General features: G+C 47.9%; 2 protein-coding genes across 2 annotated transcripts; both read left to right on the top strand.

Annotated features, from left to right (window-relative positions):
- The first annotated feature begins 351 nt into the window (after positions 1–351).
- On the top strand, positions 352–10,930 carry LOC130497410 (uncharacterized protein At3g60930, chloroplastic-like). Its single transcript, XM_056990166.1, has 7 exons — positions 352–1,045; positions 1,125–1,239; positions 1,351–1,418; positions 1,512–1,642; positions 9,980–10,279; positions 10,358–10,693; positions 10,766–10,930. Exons 1-7 carry the CDS (start codon positions 352–354, stop codon positions 10,928–10,930), a joined length of 1,809 nt encoding a protein of 602 aa, XP_056846146.1.
- Positions 10,931–16,832: 5,902 nt separating this feature from the next.
- Positions 16,833–17,910, top strand: LOC130497408 (uncharacterized). Its single transcript, XM_056990165.1, has 2 exons — positions 16,833–17,463; positions 17,858–17,910. Exons 1-2 carry the CDS (start codon positions 16,833–16,835, stop codon positions 17,908–17,910), a joined length of 684 nt encoding a protein of 227 aa, XP_056846145.1.
- Positions 17,911–17,990: the final 80 nt, after the last annotated feature.

Raw genomic sequence — 17,990 nt, 5'->3', positions numbered from 1 at the left:
CAACCATATATATTCCTGCCTAATCGGACGGCTGTAGTTTTTCTTCGATTAGATCGACGGTTTAGATTAAATAGAGTTTGAAATGTGGTTTCCGATTTTCGAGACGTGATGGGATATAAAGCTGCGAGTACTAACTGCATGTCTCTCCACTTTCTCCACGCCTCCCGACGGTTTCCAAGGTAACTTCTCTCCTTTCCTTTATTTTACTGCGTTTTCTTTTGTTGTTTTTTTTTATCTGCTTCTTGATCGAACTAGTTCTTCACACTCAACCTCTTTTAGAGATTTCATTCTTGCTCGACTTAGTTCGATTCCCCTCTTTTTGCTTCCTTTTTCTCCTTTTCCTTTACTACCATGACTCAAAAGGAAGGTTCCGGCGAGGTTCAAATCTCTGCTTCCGGTGTTCACATTATGAACGTTAAGCAGGAAGCCGGCAAAAAGATGAAGGACGCCAAGAAGAAGAAAGCTAAAGACTCAATCGGAGCGAGAGTCAAGAGGATGAAGAAGAAAGGTGGCAAGAGCGCCTCCTCTGGACCTCACTTTCCCTCGCTCTTGAAGAGTCAAGACGTTGTCAACCTTATTGTTCAAGCTCACGGCAAGAGTGACCTAGCTAGAGCTTGTACCGAAGATGAAACCCCCAAAACTGTTCCGGAGGGTTGGTTCTGTGTTCACGAGAAGTATATCTCTAAGTGTCATCTTAGGTTCCCTCTCCCCACCCTCTTGCTAGATCTCCTAGACCATTATCAACTGGCCATTTCCCAACTTTGTCCCTCGGTCATCCGAGTGATAAACGGATTCATCACTAGGGCTAAGGAAGAAGGAGTCATCGTGGGGCTGACTAAGCTAATGAGTCTCTTCCTGATAAAGGAGAGCACTACCAAGGATGGCGGAAGCGGTACCTACTACCTCCCTTGTCGTCCAGGGCTTGGCATCTTCAAGTTTACGGCCAGTGATGATGACTGGCGGAAGAAGTATTTTTACGTCAAGATTGACCCTTCGACGGTCCCTGTAGGCCGAGACCTCAGGGCCTCTTGGTCTGACATTTCTGGTTAGGATTTTAGGGATGTGTTTGCATATTTATTTTTTGCTTATCGTTATGCGCTAACCGTCTTTGATTCTTCTTGCAGAGATTAAGGACCCTGTCAAGTTGTCCGGTAAACTTACCAGAGCTCTCCATAGGAAGCTGCAGCACAGCCCCAATACCTGGATAGCTTATACTACCACGAGAGTCGGATCAGCTAGGTTCCCTGAATGATACAAGGCTTCCTTTCCTGATTCGGTTACGGTTGCCGGTTTAGAAGGTAACCTTCCTTTATTGATTTCTATTTTTCAATATTCGAATTTATCTTTTAGGACTGAAGATTCTCCTTATGGTTCAGTTTCTGAAGGTGAATCGATATTCTCAGTCTCGTCGGGAGCCAGTATCTCAGAAAGGACTCAGTCGCACAAGATGCCTATCCAGCCCTCGTTCCGTTCCAGGGGTAGATCGACTAAAGCTGCCATCTCCTCTTGAGGAAGCGACAAGAATCAAGGAGGGTCCTTCCTCCGCACGGTGAAGGATGTCCTTGACGATGGAGGCTCTGCTCCTGCCAAAGATGCCAGTCGCTCCGAGCCCAAGGTTCAAGAAGTTGTCCCTCACCCTGAGGTCTGTGGGAACCGAAATTCGCACTGTCGATTTTAGTTAAGTTAAAACGTATGAAAACTAAGTTGACCTAGTTTTCCCCGAGGATCCCGGCTATCTGCTGGGCCACGCACGACAAAGTTAATACGAGTCTAGTTTGGGAATAAATTAGTAAAATAAAGAGAGCAAAAAGAAAGAATCTTATTTCCGAATCTGCGGAGAGCGTTGGACAACATGACGAGATCTCGGGCACAAGAGCTGTCGATCGTCGCTAGTCTCGAAACCTAGATCTAACCTAGTTGAGTCGCAGCTCGCTAAAAAAGGAAATAAGCGCCTAAGTTCTAAGTTGCTCTGGGGTGGTTTCTTTCTTCTGATTTCGGATCCCCCTTCCTCTGCTCCTAGCTTTGCTTATATACTCCCATATGACGGTCTATTCTTGATGGGCCGAGTCCGCCGCAGGCTGGACTTTTTCCATTTTCGTCGGCTTTCGCGTTTATTGGGAAAGTTGACATTTATCTTTTCGGAAAGTTGACATTTATCTTTTCGGAAGTTTAACATTTATCTTGTTATGCGAAGATAATCGTAAACCGTCGTATCTATCTTTTTAGAAAATCGTAGACGGACTGTTCGATCGGGTTTGGTCCCTTTCGGGCCGTCTTCCGTTCTTCCGCTGTTTTCTACGATTTTCTTTAAAAGAATGCTCCTACTTGGATGTCGAGTCTTTCGGAAGATCTTCGATCCATTGCTGAGGCACATGGCGTTTTAAGATAACCATCACCGTTTTATACGAAGTCTTCCTGTCCGTTCACGTCTTACGGGTTCTTTGGAATCTTGGAGCAGGAAAAGGAGTTTTGTTTGCGGGATCTCGGAAAGTCGCAAAACACGGATTTCTGGCGACCCGGAGGCCTAGGTCTTATGCACGAAGACTAGCCGTCCGATGTCCCGAGCCAGCACGGGGCTAGCCGCCCGGCGACCACGGCCAGCACGGGCGCTAGCCGCCGGCGGCCACGGCCAGCACGGGGCTAGCCGCCCGGCGGCCACGGCCAGCACGGGCGCTAGCCGCCGGCGGACACGGCTAGCACGGGGCTAGCCGCCCGGCGGCCACGGCCAGCACGGGCGCTAGCCGCCGGCGGCCACGGCCAGCACGGGGCTAGCCGCCCGGCGGCCACGGCCATCACGGGCGCTAGCCGCCGGCGGCAAAGGCCAGCACGGGGCTAGCCGCCCGGTGGCTACGGCCAGCACGGGAGCTAGCCGCCGGCGGCCACGGCCAGCACGGGGCTAGCCGCCCGGCGGCCACGGCCAGCACGGGCGCTAGCCACCGGCGGCCACGGCCAGCACGGGGCTAGCCGCCCGGCGGCCACGGCCACGTCCGGAGTTGGCTGCTCGGTTCCTTTGGCGTGTGCGTGTTTTTTGCGTTTTTAGTTTTCCGTAGGTTTTTTCCTTGTGTAGAAAATGTTTCTAGCAGTTGATTTCGAGACGATTAATCTTGAACTTAATTTTTTCCGAGGTTTCTCGATTAACAATTAGTCTCTCGAGGTTGCTCTAACATTTTTCATGTTTTTCCGAGATTTTCGGACATCGATTTCGTCTTGACCGATTTTGACCCCAACAGTTAGCCCCCCAGCTAGCTATGAGCCGTAGGATTCGTAGGTCCTAGCTTGCGGTATGGTTCGTGAGGAAAGTATGGAGACAAAATCGTGTCGAAGGTCGAGGTGAATAGTAAAATCTTTGCCTATAAAGATTTGTGAATCTTTTACCATTCTTACTTCACCCAAGAATCTCAAGTTAATCTCTCTCTTGCAAATTCTCTCTCTATTTTTAAGAAAAGAATGACTTCAAAATCAAAATCCTCGAGGAGGCAGTCTCACTCGTCTTCAGATAGTTTTCATGCTGAGGAAGAAGTTCCGAAGCCCGAGGTTTCAGAGATCAACAGGAACGCGTACTGCGACGCTGTCTTTGGTTCTGATGCTCCCCTTCCCGTGATCCCGATTCCCCGGCGACCTCTGAGGATGCGCAAGGAAGTTGACTCGCCGAGCGAAGTATCCCCTGAATATCTCGAAATTCTTCGAGAGTTTTATGAGGTTCCGAAGGGAGTCGTGTTTCGCATTCCCCGTGGGAATGAGAGTTCGGAGCATCCTCCGGAAGGGTATTTTACATGCTACGAGGCGTTCTTGACGCAATGCCGACTGTGGTTCCCAATCCCTGGGGTCATTGTTCAGGCCCTCGACCGTTTCGGAATCGCAATCAGCCAGCTGAACGTGTCAGCTTTGAAGAGCTGGCTCGGCGTTGTGATTCTGAGTTACGAGTTAGGGATGGACCTTAGCCCTGCCGATTTTGAAGGGTTATGGAACTCCAAGGCAACAAGCATCAATGGGGTATACTCCATGAAGGAGAGGACCAATTTTTCGGTAATCCATGAGTTACCTCGCATGCCAAGGATCATGTTGATCGTTTCTTTTTGTGAGGATAGATGGAGAGTCTGTCGAGGAAGGCTTTCTCCACCTATTCCCAACGGACTGGTTGTACCAGCGAGGTAAGATTGTCGTATCTCCTTTCTTAGAATCCGAAAGGCGAGTACTCAACGTGTGTTTATTTTTTTTTTATTTTTTTTTTTTAGAGAACAGGTGTCTCGCGCATGTTCCTTCCGATCTTTCGATCAAGAGGGATATTTTTAGGTCAAGGCCTTGTTCCTGGAACTCTTTCACTCTCGACCGGATTCGAGGGGCAGTCGCGCTTCACCGATCGCGAGGCGGTACGCGGCCCTGTGTCAATGATGGATCCTACGTTTTTGCCCCTTGAAGACAGAGGCGGAGACCTCGTAAGGACAAAGGGATCGCTTTCGAGACCTCGTCGGAGATGGCGCGACGCCGAGATACGATCCTGGCTTTACCTCAGGGAATCAGGATGTTCCTCCCCCGGGTGACTTCTTTGATAAACTCCCTCCGGCTTTTCCCGTGACGAGTCTTTGGACAACGAGGAGAGGGACAAGGTGACTGCGGAGGGTGCTCGCTTGGTCAACGAGGTTTGTTTTGAAACTCGAGTAAACCCCCTTTTCTTTTTTCTTTTTTTTGACCTCGGCTTCTTTGCAGGCCGTGAGAGTGTGGAATGCATCGATCGATGGGAGTTTCCGTACTGCCCGGCTGGCCCGTTTCAAAGCGGAGGAAACGGAAAGGGAATTTGCTAAGTATCGGTTGGAGGTGGAGGAGCAGAAATGCCGGCAAGCCAAGATCCAGGCTCGAGCCCTCGTTCGCGCGGAAAGGAGCGGACGGAGAAGAGCTGCGGCCGAGCTGAACCGAAGGGCCAAAATTTTTCTGCCGAGTTCGGAGCGTATAAAGAGGCTCAGGACTTTGTAGGCGATTTTCGCGAGTGTCGTGGTTCGGTCGGTACTCTTCACAAGATGCAGCGTGAGGACTTCTCTCTTTCCGGCGAGCTTGCCACGATGGACGGCTCGATGAGAATTTGTGCTAACGCTGAATCTTTTGTTCCTCCGATCGAAGGAGAATTCGAGAGTTGTGGAATCCTATTCAAGTCTCGGAGGATACAGCGGATGTAGGCGAGGGTTTGAACGCAGGCGACGAGGGTGAAGAGGTCGACCAGCCCGACTCCTCGTTCGGAATATCTCTAATCGACTGTTATGCATTCGACTATAATTTGTGATAGGCCAAGTGTGACCGTTTGTATGTGTTGCGACCCTTAGGAGGTCGCATGACTTTGTGTTTTCCGGGATCGGCCATTGGTAGCTTTCGATTCCCTGTTATAAATGCTTTTTATAAATTACGCGTTTTGATTTATACTTTCATCAAGTGTAGAGGGTTTGAATACGCGTAGTCACTTCGGATTCAATCTCTTTTTTTTGTCGCTAGATCCGTAAGTTACTTTGTAGCGAACGTTAGGTTTATAAGCGATAAGAGGCAAATTTTGGGATCTCGTATTCTGGATACTTATGCCTATGAGATGTCTTAGATACCAGCAAGGCTGGGTTTAGGGCAAGACCTAGGTCTACTTTCGGACTGAAGCTGTGCGATGACAAATCGGCTCTCGTTTTGCCTGTTTGCGATTTCGACCTGACTCGTACCGTTTTAGAATCTGCGAAGTGCTTATCGGCTTATGTGATTCGTTTGGATACGAGTCGAGCTACTTCCTTTACGAAGAGCTAACCAAAAATTTGGATTTTTTGTATAGCGAGCTATGATATCCTTGTCGGATGCAAGAGGACTCCATTAGAAGCCAGACTACGAATTTGATTGGGTGAAACGTTTCAATGTTTTTCCGTCGGGGCCAATCGACGGAAATGAATTTTAGAGTCGCGGATAGACTGTTTGGTAGAGTTTTTAGAGTCGCGGATGGACTGTTTCGAGGAAAATGGAGAATCAAGACTTTGTGGGAACTAACGACGTCTCGCGTTCCTTAAAGATATGATTTTCGTTTTCCGTAATGTTTATGCGTTTGAGTAAGCATTTGAATTAAAAAACTTTGTAAGGTAGAGTACATGTGAAAAGTATTTTTGCGGGAGTACAAGGATGTTTGTTCCCATCTCCCCCCCCTTTTTGGTGAGGGGGATAGCTGAACTCGTCGGGTTGCGACGAGCTGCCTACGTACCTCTTGCGAGGATCAAGCCATCTCGTAGTTCTGTTCCTGTCGCGGTTGCTACTACTCCACGATTTCCGAGGCCTTGACTGTTTCGGCTGAGTTGGCGGTCGCGTTGGAAGTTAGGTCATCCGTTTTCTCGGCGATGGACTCGAGGATTTTCCCGCCGTCCTGAGTCGTGGCCTGTTCGGACAAATCCGAGTTGTTTTTTGCTGAGTTCTCGGAGATACTCAGATTCTTCTTGGTTCGCTTCGGGTTAGCTACTGGGGCGTTCCGATTGCTGCGAAGTTTACGTTCGGCTAGGAAGCAGAGTCGCGACTGCTTTTGGCTTCCCCAGATTACCGCCGTTCCAGTTGGTGTTGGAAACTTGACGCCAAGGTGGTAAGTGGATGGACTGCCTTCATGGCGTTTATCCAAGGAGTTCCCATTATGGCGTTATAGATAGCCGGGGTTATCCACTACCGCGAATTCGACGATCTTTGTGACTTCTTTAAACATGACCGGGAGTCTGATTTTTCCGAGGGTCATGGATGTGACGCCCGAGAATCCAGTCAGTGGTCTTGGTTCGGGGATGACTTCTCCGAGGGGTATCTTCATCCTCTGCAGAGTGTCGCGGAACATGATATTGACCGTGCTCCCTGTGTCGATGGGGATACGGCCGACTTCGAGATCTTGAATCACCAAGTCGATGACCAGAGGATCGTAGTGGGTTTATCGAGTCCGGTCGTATCCTGTTCCTCGAAGGTGATTGCATGATTGGGAACGTCGTCCTCTGGACACCATCCGGCGCTTGTCTCGGCCTTCCGTCCGTAGGCTTTGATTGACGAAACGGAGTCCTGGTAAAAATGCGATCCTCCGATTACCATGTTGATCCTTTGGCGGTTGTTGTTGTTTCCTTCGCCGTCTTGTCTCCGTTCGCGTTTTTCGCCAGATTGAGTTCCAGGAGCGTTTCTCTCGGGGTTGGCTTCGTCGTCTTTGGCGGACGGTCGGAATCTAGGATCAGGTCTTTCATGCTCTTGACCGTTGCTAGTTTGCCGTCAAGCAGCTTCATAATGAGTCTAGCGCGCGAAGACTTTGCAGTTGGCGGTGGAGTGACCTCTCGTCTGATGGAACTCGCAGCTGGAATTGTCCTTGTACGAGTTCCGCGTCCAGGTGTTTCCGGCGGTCCTTCCTTGTTCGGAATTGACGGCGTAGTTATGCTCACCTTGGACGTCTTCCCCTTCGTGATGGACGTACTTGTCGTTACGAGAGGTTTTCTTCTTGCCAGATGCTTTTGGCGGTCCATGCTTTTGCGCTAGGATTTTCATCTCTTCTTCCATGATGATGAAATCCGTTGCCTTGTGGAGAGTGTCCTGGATGGTGCGTGGCCATTCCAGAGAAATCCACTTTCGGAATTTCGATTTGTACCAGAGGTTTTTCCTCAGGGCGTCGATGGCGACTCTGTCGCTGAGGCCTGTTACCCTGGACATCACGAGTTTGAACCTCCTTATGTAGTCGCGGAGCGGTTCGTCTTCCTTTTGAATTAGACTCCAAAGGTCTACGTCGGAAGTTTCCCTGTCCATGAACATGGAAAATTGCTTCAGGAAAGCCGAAGCAAGCTGACGGAAACTTCCGATGGAGTTTCTTTTCAAGTGTGAGAACCACTCGAGCGCAGCGCTCTGAGGTTCTCGACGAATAAGAGACAGCAGCCGATGTCCTTTTCCCGCTCCAGAAGTTTAGACCTTGCCATCGCAATCTGGAAAGACTGCAGATGTGCCTTTGGATCTGTGGTTCCATCGTAGGTGGGAAGCTTTATTTTCCCAGGATCTGAGACTCGTGCGTCCGTGATTCGAGAGGTGAATGGAGTTTTTCTCGATTCCTCGAGGAGCAGGTCGATCTCGGGCGCAGTGCTGGTCACGTGGTGAATCTGCGATTTTACCGCTTTCACCTCGGCTGCAGTTTTGGCGATGTACTCGCGCAAATCGTGGATTTCGTTGGCGCCGTTCGCGCTCCTTTGTCTACGTTGGCTGCGATAAGCCCGAGTCTGGTCCTCAGCCAACCTTTCTTGCTCTGACCAGTAGAGGTCTTCTTCCTCTTCTGTCATGGGTTTTTCGAAGGCTGCCGCCAGTCGAGCTGATTGACTTCGAGTCCTTCTGCGGTGGAGGTCGGCGTCTTCGTCGGACGGATCCGATTGATCGCTGATATCCAGATTGATTCTTTCGACGTCGTCTCCTTCGTTGTCCTTTCGGGAGGTGGAAGGTTGCCCGTCGTTTTCTTCTGCCCCGTCGGAGTGGTATCGTCAGGGACGAGTTCCGGGGATTTCCTCGGGGCATCTTTTTCTTGGTCTCCGGAGGTTCCGAAGTCGAGCCTCCTGACACGCCTCACCTTGGTGGATCCGCGCGCGCGAGTTTGCTTTTCGCTGTTAAGGTATTGACCTGTTTAACGAGTGAAGCCATTAGTTTCTCTTGTTCTTCCGACCGTTTCTGGGCGGTGGCGAACAGTTCTTTCACCTGGTCCAGCATCGCGGTTTTGCCTCGGCAGTGACCGTCGATACGTTTCTGTCAGAGTCTTCTCAGCGTTGACATCGACGGCTGGCCCGTCGTTTGTTTGCTTGTCTTTTTCCGCGTCAGCAGACATGCTTAACTGGGCGTGCGTAGTTGCGAGAAAGATAAATCCGTGAATCCCCCTCCTTCTAGCGCCAAACTGTGGGAACCGAAATTCGCACTGTTGATTTTAGTTAAGTTAAAACGTAGGAAAACTAAGTTGACCTAGTTTTCCCCGAGGATCCCGGCTATCTGCTGGCCACGCACGACAAAGTTAATACGAGTCTAGTTTGGGAATAAACGCGTAAAATAAAGAGAGCAAAAAAGAAAGAATCTTATTTCCGAATCTGCGGAGAGCGTTGGACAACAGGACGAGATCTCGGGCACAAGAGCTGTCGATCGTTGCTAGTCTCGAAACCTAGATCTAACCTAGTTGAGTCGCAGCTCGCTAAAAAAAGAAATAAGCGCCTAAGTTCTAAGTTGCTCTGGGGTGGTTTCTTTCTTCTGATTTCGGATCCCCCTTCCTCTGCTCCTAGCTTTGCTTATATACTCCCATATGACGGTCTATTCTTGATGGGCCGAGTCCGCCGCAGGCTGGACTTTTTCCATTTTCGTCGGCTTTTGCGTTTATCGGGAAAGTTGACATTTATCTTTTCGGAAAGTTGACATTTATCTTTTCGGAAGTTTAACATTTATCTTGTTATGCAAAGATAATCGTAAACCGTCGTATCTATCTTTTTAGAAAATCGTAGCACGGGCGCTAGCCGCCGGCGGCCACGGCCAGCACAGGGCTAGCCGCCCGGCGGCCACGGCCAGCACGGGCGCTAGCCGCCGGCGGCCACGGCCAGCACGGGGCTAGCCGCCCAGCGGCCACGGCCAGCACGGGTGCTAGCCGCCGGCGGCCACGGCCAGCTTGGGGCTAGCCGTCGCCGGCCACGGCCAGCACGGGCGCTAGCCGCCGGCGGCCACGGCCAGCACGGGGCTAGCCACCCGGCGGCCACGGCCACGTCCGGAGTTGGCTGCTCGGTTCCTTTGGCGTGTGCGTATTTTTTGCGTTTTTAGTTTTCCGTAGGTTTTTTCCTTGTGTAGAAAATGTTTCTAGCAGTTGATTTCGAGACGATTAATCTTGAACTTAATTTTTTCCGAGGTCTCTCGATTAATAATTAGTCTCTCGAGGTTGCTCTAACATTTTTCATGTTTTTCCGAGATTTTCGGACATCGATTTCGTCTTGACCGATTTTGACCCAACAAGGTCCCAAAGGTGGAAGCTGATCCTCAAATAGTGAAGGATACTCACGAGTTCGAGCCTACGAGGAGCAAGAGGTCCAGGACCGACCAGGTTGACAGACCTTCCAGGTCCCCTTCCTCTTCCTCTAGAGGAGGGACCGTCGGCTGGAACTTTACTCACTTGAAGCCTAGATCAGTCTTGGATGACTCATGGGGTTTAGCTACACTGATGAGGCATATGAAGAGAACCGGGTGCGCTCTCCCCTCGATCACCAACCTCTCAAACAAAGAGGAGTACGTTGATATTGCCCATTGCATGGGTCAGGTATGGTTTTCATTTTGGACTTTTAGCTTAATCTTCTTCGGAAGATGTTTATTAAGTCTTTGTTTTCATTTGTTGTAGCTGGCTGGAGCTATCAACAGGGCTCAGTTCAAGTTTGAGGAAACTGTGCACAATGCCCCCAACGCTGGTGAGCTGGCTCAGGTTACTGAGCTAGTCAGAGCAACTAAGATGGAACTTGATCAGGCTCGGGTTCAGGTCTCTGAACTTCAATCCGAGGTCAAGAGACTTGGCTCCAAGGCTGACATTCAGCAAGGGACGATCGAGAGTCAAGCGATTGACATCCAGGTGAAGAGCAGGAAGATTGGGGAGTTGGATGCTGCTCGGAAGATAGCCGAGTACCAGGTCAAAGAGCTGATTTCTTCATCCCAAGACAACCAGAAGAACAAGGAAGCTGAGGTCAGGCTAGCCGTCCGGAGAGGAAAGAGGGAGGTAGCTGACGCTTATAACAAGGTCCTGGTTTCTGTCAAGGAGAAGTTCTCCAAGAAGAAGGATGAGGTCGATCTTCTGGTTTATGCTCAAGAGCTTCAAGCTAATACTGAGCTCCTGAAAGACATGCTGGACAACGAGATCAAGAGTGCTGAAGACGAGTATACTCGCTTGGTGGCTATGATGCCGGAGGCAGTTGCTGCGTAGGAAAAGGCTCGTCTCGGACTTGTCGATCAGCAAGCTCCCTCTTCCTCAACTTTCTGAGAGCTCAGGTACTTTTGAGGTTAATATGTTTAATCTCTCCTTTTCTGGAGAGTTCGGTTCTAACTTGGGATTGGTGGGTTCTTACTCAGCCCCAGTCGAAGCCACCCCGGGAGGCGACGATAAGGAAATGGAGGAAGAAGTTCCTGACAAGGAAGATGATCCAGTTGACAAGGGAACTGAGAAGAGCTCAGGTGATAAGGAGGTTTAAGAGCTGAGGCTCTTTCGTTTGCTTTCAGGATTTCTGTCCAGTGGGCTTTTATTTTATTTATGTATCAGATCTACAGCCTGAGGAGGCTTTTAAACCTTGACTTGTTTTAGGGTCTTCGGAACCTTTGGTAGCCTGGGGAGGCTTTTAAACCCTTTTTATCTGAACTTGGTTTTTATTTTCGTTCCAAGTCTTTTGATTTAACTTAGTCATTTTTTTGGACGAATTTAGTTTAGTGAATTCTCAGAATTAGATCTCGGGTTTTATGATAAGTCTGGAAGACTTGAATTGTCTTTGGTTCCTTAAGAGGAATTCTTAAAATATCGAGGTTAGCTCAAGGTTTTTAGGAACCTGAGTTCGGTTTGGGCTCTCTTTTGAGAGTGGTTCATGGGAACCTGAACTTGTTTGTGGGATTTAAGACCCTTTGAAACTTGCTTAGGATTTTAAGACCTTTTGAGATTTGATAAGGATTTTAAGACCTTTGTATTTTGTTAAGGATTTCAAGACCTTAGGTTCAGACCCGTGGAGACCTGATTTTTTTGGAAGGATTTTAAGACCTTGGTGGTTTCTAAGGATTTTAAGACCTTAGGTTTAAGTTTATCAATTCTGATTTCGTTTGAAGGATTTTAAGACCTTCGAGAGTATTAAGGGTTTTAAGACCTTAGGTCCAGGGGCTTGGAGACCTGAGTTGATCTGAAGGATTTTAAGACCTTAGGTCCCGGTTTTTAGGGACCGGAATTTTTAAAGAATCGAGGTATCGAAGATAATTGTTTTATTGACAATGGGATACACAGTATCATAATAATCGTACAATTGCTGCTTGGGCTATGTGATTTCAATGAGACATATGCCCCCTTTGGTCGTGGTGGACAGAGTGTTGAAATGAGGTTGGGGCTGCACTCATGACGGAGTTGCCTACGTACCCATTCAAGGGATCAAGCCTAACGTAGTTCAAGAAATTTAGGTACCTAATGATAGTATCTCTTAAGATTCATGGCGTTCTACGATCTGATTTCAGGTACCCCGGTTCGTACCTTTTGGAGCTTGTAAACGCCAGGTCGTACCACATGGATGATCCGACAGGGACCCTCCCAGTTGGTTCCTAACTTCCCAGCATCTGATTCCTTTGTTCCTTCGAAAACTTTCCTAAGTACTAGGTCACCTACAGCGAACTGTCGGGGCCTGACTTTGGAGTTGTACTGCCGTGTCGTTGCTTGCTGATAGTTTTGAATGCGAATCAGAGCTCGGTCCCGTCTTTCCTCGATTAGATCGAGGCTGTCTGTCAGGAGCTGGTCATTAGCTGCAGGATCGGACGTAGAGAGTTCCCGGTGGAGGCTACCAGCAATGGTTTGGGCTGGGACGACAGCTTCCATCCCGTAAGCTAAGGAGAAAGGGGTTTCCTCTGTCGCCTTTCGTGGGGTGGTTCGACATGCCCAAAGTACTTCAGGTAACTTTTCTGACCAGAGTTTCTTCTGGGTTCCGAGGCGTTTCTTGAGGTTTGCTAATACTGATTTATTAGCAGCCTCCGCCTGGCCGTTTCCTTGAGGGCGTCGAGGTGTTGAGAAGATCAGGCGGATATTCCATTTGTCACAAAATATTTTGAAGTCGTGGGATATGAATTTTCCTCCATTGTAAGTCACGATTTCGTATGGGACGCCGTCTCTACACACGATATCTTTCCACACAAATCGTTCGACCTCGAATCTGGTTACCAGTTGGAAAGCTTCAGCCTCTATCCATTTCGTGAAGTAGTCTGTTAGGACTAAGAGGAAGCGTAGCTTCTTCTTTCCACTTCCTGACGCTACTAGTGGTCCTACGATATCCATTGACCACCTCATAAATGGGTAAGGGGCGGATATGTTGGATAGCTTCTCCGCAGGTTGGTGTATAATCGGTGCATGCCTCTGGCATTTATCACATGAGGAAGAGTAGACCTCACCGTCTGCAATAATGGTAGGCCAGAAATAGCCTTGTCTTTTGATTCAGATAGCTAGAGCTCTGCCACCGGAGTGGTTTCCACAGGAACCGTCGTGCATTTCCTTCATGAGTTTCATAGCAACGAGGCCATGAACACATTTTAGGTAAGGTCCGGAAACGCTTCGTTTATGGAGGGCAGGATTGATTATGCAGTATCTTGCGCTCAATGCTTTGAGTTTTCGAGCCTCCCATTTATTGGGTGGAGTCTTTCCCTCCAGGATATATTGCATGATTGGTGTTCTCCAGTCCTCTCTTCCTACAACTTTGTTATGAAGAGATGAGGGAGGTTCCTGTTCGGGACCTGGTGTCGTGTTGCCCCCGGAGATATTCGTAGGATTAGGCTCCAAGGTGTCTGAAATCTGAGGAATATCTCCATTTTTCTCGTTATTCTCCGAGGTTTGGATGGTGCCCCCAGATGAATTTTTGAGAGCTGAGCGACTTCTAGTTTTGACTCTGCAGACGATTGGGTCCGAGGTCTGGATGGTGCCCCCGGAGATATTCATAGGATTTAGCTCCTGGGAGTCTGAATTCTGAGGAATACCTTCATTTTTGTCGTTGTTCACCGTGTTTTGGATCGTGTTCCCGGAGGAATGCTTTTTAAGGCTACGTATTTTAAATTTTGGGAACCAGAATGTTGTGAAAACTTGGGTAGCTACCGTTTCAGGGTAGGTACCTTCGGTTTGCTCTTTTGGCTTGCTGTCTATCTCAGCTTTAGTAGCTATGTCGATGCTTGGTTTTTCGATTCCTTCTACGGGTATGATCTGTTTTACGAGGGGGTCTGATGTTGAGGCTAAAGCAGCCAACGCATCTGCTGAGGAGTTCTCTCCTCGTGGGATCCTTGTTAGCTCGAACTTGTTGAACTGCCTAGTGAGGTTCTAGACGACTTCGAGATATGCCCCCATTCTTTCGTCCCTCGTTTCGTATTCTCCGTGAAACTGGCTAGCTACTAGCTGTAAATCACTATAAGCGTTTAGCTCTCGGATTCCGAGGCTTAGGGCGAGTTTTAGCCCTGCGATTAGTGCTTCATATTCATCCTCGTTGTTTGAGGCGCTGAATCCGAGCCTGTAGGACTGCTCGATGGTTTCTCCAGCTGAGGAAGTCAGCCTTAGCCCGACACCAGAGCCTTGTTTTGATGAGGCTCCGTCTACATACAGGCTCCACTTTGGAGATTCCATTGCCGAGTCTAAATGCTCGGATGCTAGCTCAATGATAAAATCGGCTAGGACCTGAGCCTTTGCTGCTGCTTGAGGTCTGTATTCGATGTCGTATTCACTGAGCTCTATGGCCCATTTAGCCAATCGCCCTGACTAGCTGGGGCTGTGCAATATCATTCGTAATGGTTGCGAAGTCATTACGATGATCGAGTGCGATTGGAAGTAAGGTCGTAATTTCCTGGCGGCTGTTACGACCGGTCGCGCTAATTTTTCCATTGTAGGGTACCTAGTTTCGGCGTCTATCAGACTCTTGCTAGTGTAATAGACAGGTCTTTGTTCGTTTTGTTCCTCTCGTACCAGCACGCCGCTAACTGCAGCAATTGATACGGCAAGGTACAGATACAGTGGCTCTCCTACTACAGGTTTGGACAGGATCGGAGGTTCGGAGAGGTAAGCTTTCAATTGCTTGAAGGCCTCCTCACATTTCTCATCCCATAAGAACTTCTTATTATTTTTTAGAAGTTTATAGAATGGGAGGCACTTATCGGTTGACCTGGATATGAATCGATTTAATGCTGCGATTCGTCCAGTCAATCTTTGTACCTCTCTGGTTGTCTTAGGTGACGGCATTTCCAGGAAGGTCGCTATCTGCTGCGGGTTGGCTTCAATACCTCTTTCAGTTACGAGGTAGCCTAGGAACTCGCCTGAGGGTACCCCGAAGGTACATTTAGTGGGATTGAGCTTCATATCATACTTGTTAAGGATATCGAAGCATTCCCTTAAGTGGGAGATATGGTCTTCTCCAGCTGAGGATTTGACTAGCATATCGTCGATATAGACCTCCATGGTTTTTCCGAGTTGTCCAGCAAACATCTTATTTACTAGCCTCTGATAGGTAGCTCCTGCGTTCTTTAATCCGAATGGCATAACCTTGTAACAATAGGTTCCTCGTTCGGTTATGAATGCAGTTTTTTCTTGATCCTCAAGATCCATCATGATTTGGTTGTATCCTGATGAGGTCATCGACCACAACCAGGACACCATAACCATTCCCAAGGCATCTGAAGGACCCATGACCCGATCCAAGCAAAGAAGACTTAACCAAGGCTTTGCACTTGCGGTCCAAGCTATCTTAGATAGCTTAGCTGAGCCACCACCTAAGATTCTAGCTGATCCACCCAAGAGAGGACATATCAACACGACAAGTGATGACTTGAGCAATGCCTTTGCGCAACTCAATATCACTCAAGGTAAGCCAGCTTATATGAATGGAGCTGATTCAAATGTTTACTTGGCAGGAACTGAAGTTGAAGAAGAACCCCTCCTTCAAGAAACCAACAAGATAGAAGCTGAAGATAATGAAGAGAAGAGTGAGGAAGAACTTGAAGAAGAAGAGCAAGACAAGATACCTTTCAAGAATGATCCAAGCGTGCTCAACTTCAAGAACACATCAAGGGAGTTCAACCATGAACCAAGGGAAGTGTTTTCATTATTTACGATTTGTGCAGGTAAGATGGGTCAGTCTAGTGGTTCCTAGAACTCTCCCATCTCAGCAGCATCCAAGGTTCGAGACCAAGACTAGTTTAGGTCTCTTTGTCTTTTATTTTTATGCACTTTCCTTTTATAGTTTAAACGGGGCATAGTTAGTTGTTTTGCTGTTTTGTTTCCTTTGCTTCACAAGTCCTGTTGTTTTGAGTCTTTGCTTTCTTTGAGTCGACCGTTTAGGTCACAGCTGATGGACTATTAATAAAGTCCCACACGCAGCTTTGTAAGACACAACTTTTTACCTAATCAATATATGAGTCAGTTTGCCCCCTAAGCAAGCCGCCAACTCTCTTCCTCCTTGTGTGATTCAAGCAGTAAGAGTTCGAACTGTATCAAGGATCTCCCATCATCCTTGTGGTGTTCCTCATTCCATCATCAATCTCATTAACCGGTCCAACAAGAGAGTGCGTTATAGCCAGCTTGTTAGATCCCACACCACTTGATCCATCTAGTCAAGTGCCATCACCTTCAACCATCCTTTGTTCTCAAGAGAGTGCGTGAAAGCCAGCTTGAGGATCCATCTCCACCACCTTTCACAGGCTTCCCCCCGAGTCTTATATCATTTTGGTATCAGAGCCAAAGGATCCATCCTTTGGTTGTTCTTACCCTTATCTTTGTTTCTTGTTCTTCGATTTTTTCTTTTAGTTTCATAAACCAAAACCCATAAAAAGTTTACTTGTTTTTGTTGCATTCGCCCTTTTGATTCATAAAAATTTCGAAAACCCAAAAATATCTTGTTCTTTCCTTATTGTTGATCACGCAAGTTTTCCTAGTTGATTTAGTTTCCTTTCCTAGATTTATCGAGTATTGTCTTTCCTTTTCATTTAAAAACTTTCAAAACCCCAAAAGATCTCCCTTTTATATTTCGTTTGTTTCAAAGTTTCATATTTAAATTCTAGTTACCGTTGGTGCTTTGATATTTTGTTGTTTTTGTTGAGTGACTAGCAAGGAACCAAACCAAAACATGGGAGATGAGAACGCCAACAACGGGGCTAACCCTCCAACCATGGAGCAGATCATGGCTGCCATGAGAGAAGAGTTGAGGGCTGTTGTAGGGGAGCTTGGCCAGCAGATCAACACTCGCTTGAACCGGTTGGAGCAACCTCAAAGGAGAGTTCCAATCCGCAACCAAAACCCCATCCATGAAGATGAAGATGGAGAGCAAGGAGATGATGAAAGCATGCCGAGCTTAGATGATGATGACCCTCTCCAGAACCGCAATCCTAGGAGACAGGATCCACTTAGACACAACCGTGCTAGGGAAGCTAATCATAGGGAGCACAATAAAGACATTAAAATTGTTCCCCCTATTTTTACAGGAAAGTCTGATCCAGAAGCTTACATGGATTGGGAGAAGCGCTTAGAGTACATCTTTGAGTGCTATGGCTACGGAGAGCACAAGAAGGTTGCCTTAGCAGCTGCTCAACTCACCGAGAATGCACTTGCCTGGTGGGACAGAACTGTAGCTGAGAGGAGGAGGAACCGCTTTGGAGCTGTCACAACTTGGGCTGACATGAAGTATCTCCTAAGGTTAAGATATGTTCCTGATTACTATCATAGAGACTTACAAAAACGTTTTCGCAAGTTGTCTCAAGGTAATAGGTCAGTAGAAGAATACTTTGAAGAGTTTGAGAAGCTGATGAACTCACTGGAGTTAGAAGAATCTGAGGAAGCTTTGATGGCTCAATTCATTGATGGACTTCAAGAGCGTATCTCCAGGAAGGTAGAAAGAGCTCAATATAGTGGTTTACATGAACTAATGCACTTAGCTGTGCAGGTTGAGAAGCAAATCAAGCGTAAGACCGCTACTAGTAGGTCTAGAAACTCACAACCTTGGACTTCTAATGTCAACAAACCGAATGACAAAGGTAAAGCTGTAGAGATTGATTCTCGGTTCAAGAGTAAGGGTGATGATTCAAACAAGGGTCCTAGACAAGATCAAAACAAAAGTACTAACAATCAAAGAGCTAGAGATGTTACTTGTTTTAGATGTCAGGGACGAGGTCACATGGCTAGGGAGTGCCCAAACCAACGAGTCATGACTATCACCACCAATGGAGACTATGAGTCTCAAGATGAAGCTGAAATGGAAGCAATGGACTCTGGAGAAGAAGTAGAGTAT

The sequence above is a fragment of the Raphanus sativus genome, chromosome 1, assembly GCF_000801105.2.
Source record: "Raphanus sativus cultivar WK10039 chromosome 1, ASM80110v3, whole genome shotgun sequence".
Taxonomy (NCBI): domain Eukaryota; kingdom Viridiplantae; phylum Streptophyta; class Magnoliopsida; order Brassicales; family Brassicaceae; genus Raphanus; species Raphanus sativus.
This window is presented reverse-complemented; position numbering and strand designations above follow the sequence as displayed.

Excerpts from the sequence above, each read along its gene's own strand:
- LOC130497410 (XM_056990166.1), top strand. The coding sequence starts at position 352 with ATGACTCAAAAGGAAGGTTCCGGCGAGGTTCAAATCTCTGCTTCCGGT. Across the intron at positions 1,643-9,979 it reads AAGTTGTCCCTCACCCTGAG|GTCCCAAAGGTGGAAGCTGA; the intron begins GTCTGTGGGAAC and ends TGACCCAACAAG. Across the intron at positions 10,694-10,765 it reads AGAAGAACAAGGAAGCTGAG|GAGAAGTTCTCCAAGAAGAA; the intron begins GTCAGGCTAGCC and ends GTTTCTGTCAAG.
- LOC130497408 (XM_056990165.1), top strand. The coding sequence starts at position 16,833 with ATGGGAGATGAGAACGCCAACAACGGGGCTAACCCTCCAACCATGGAG. Across the intron at positions 17,464-17,857 it reads TTTTCGCAAGTTGTCTCAAG|ATGTCAGGGACGAGGTCACA; the intron begins GTAATAGGTCAG and ends TACTTGTTTTAG.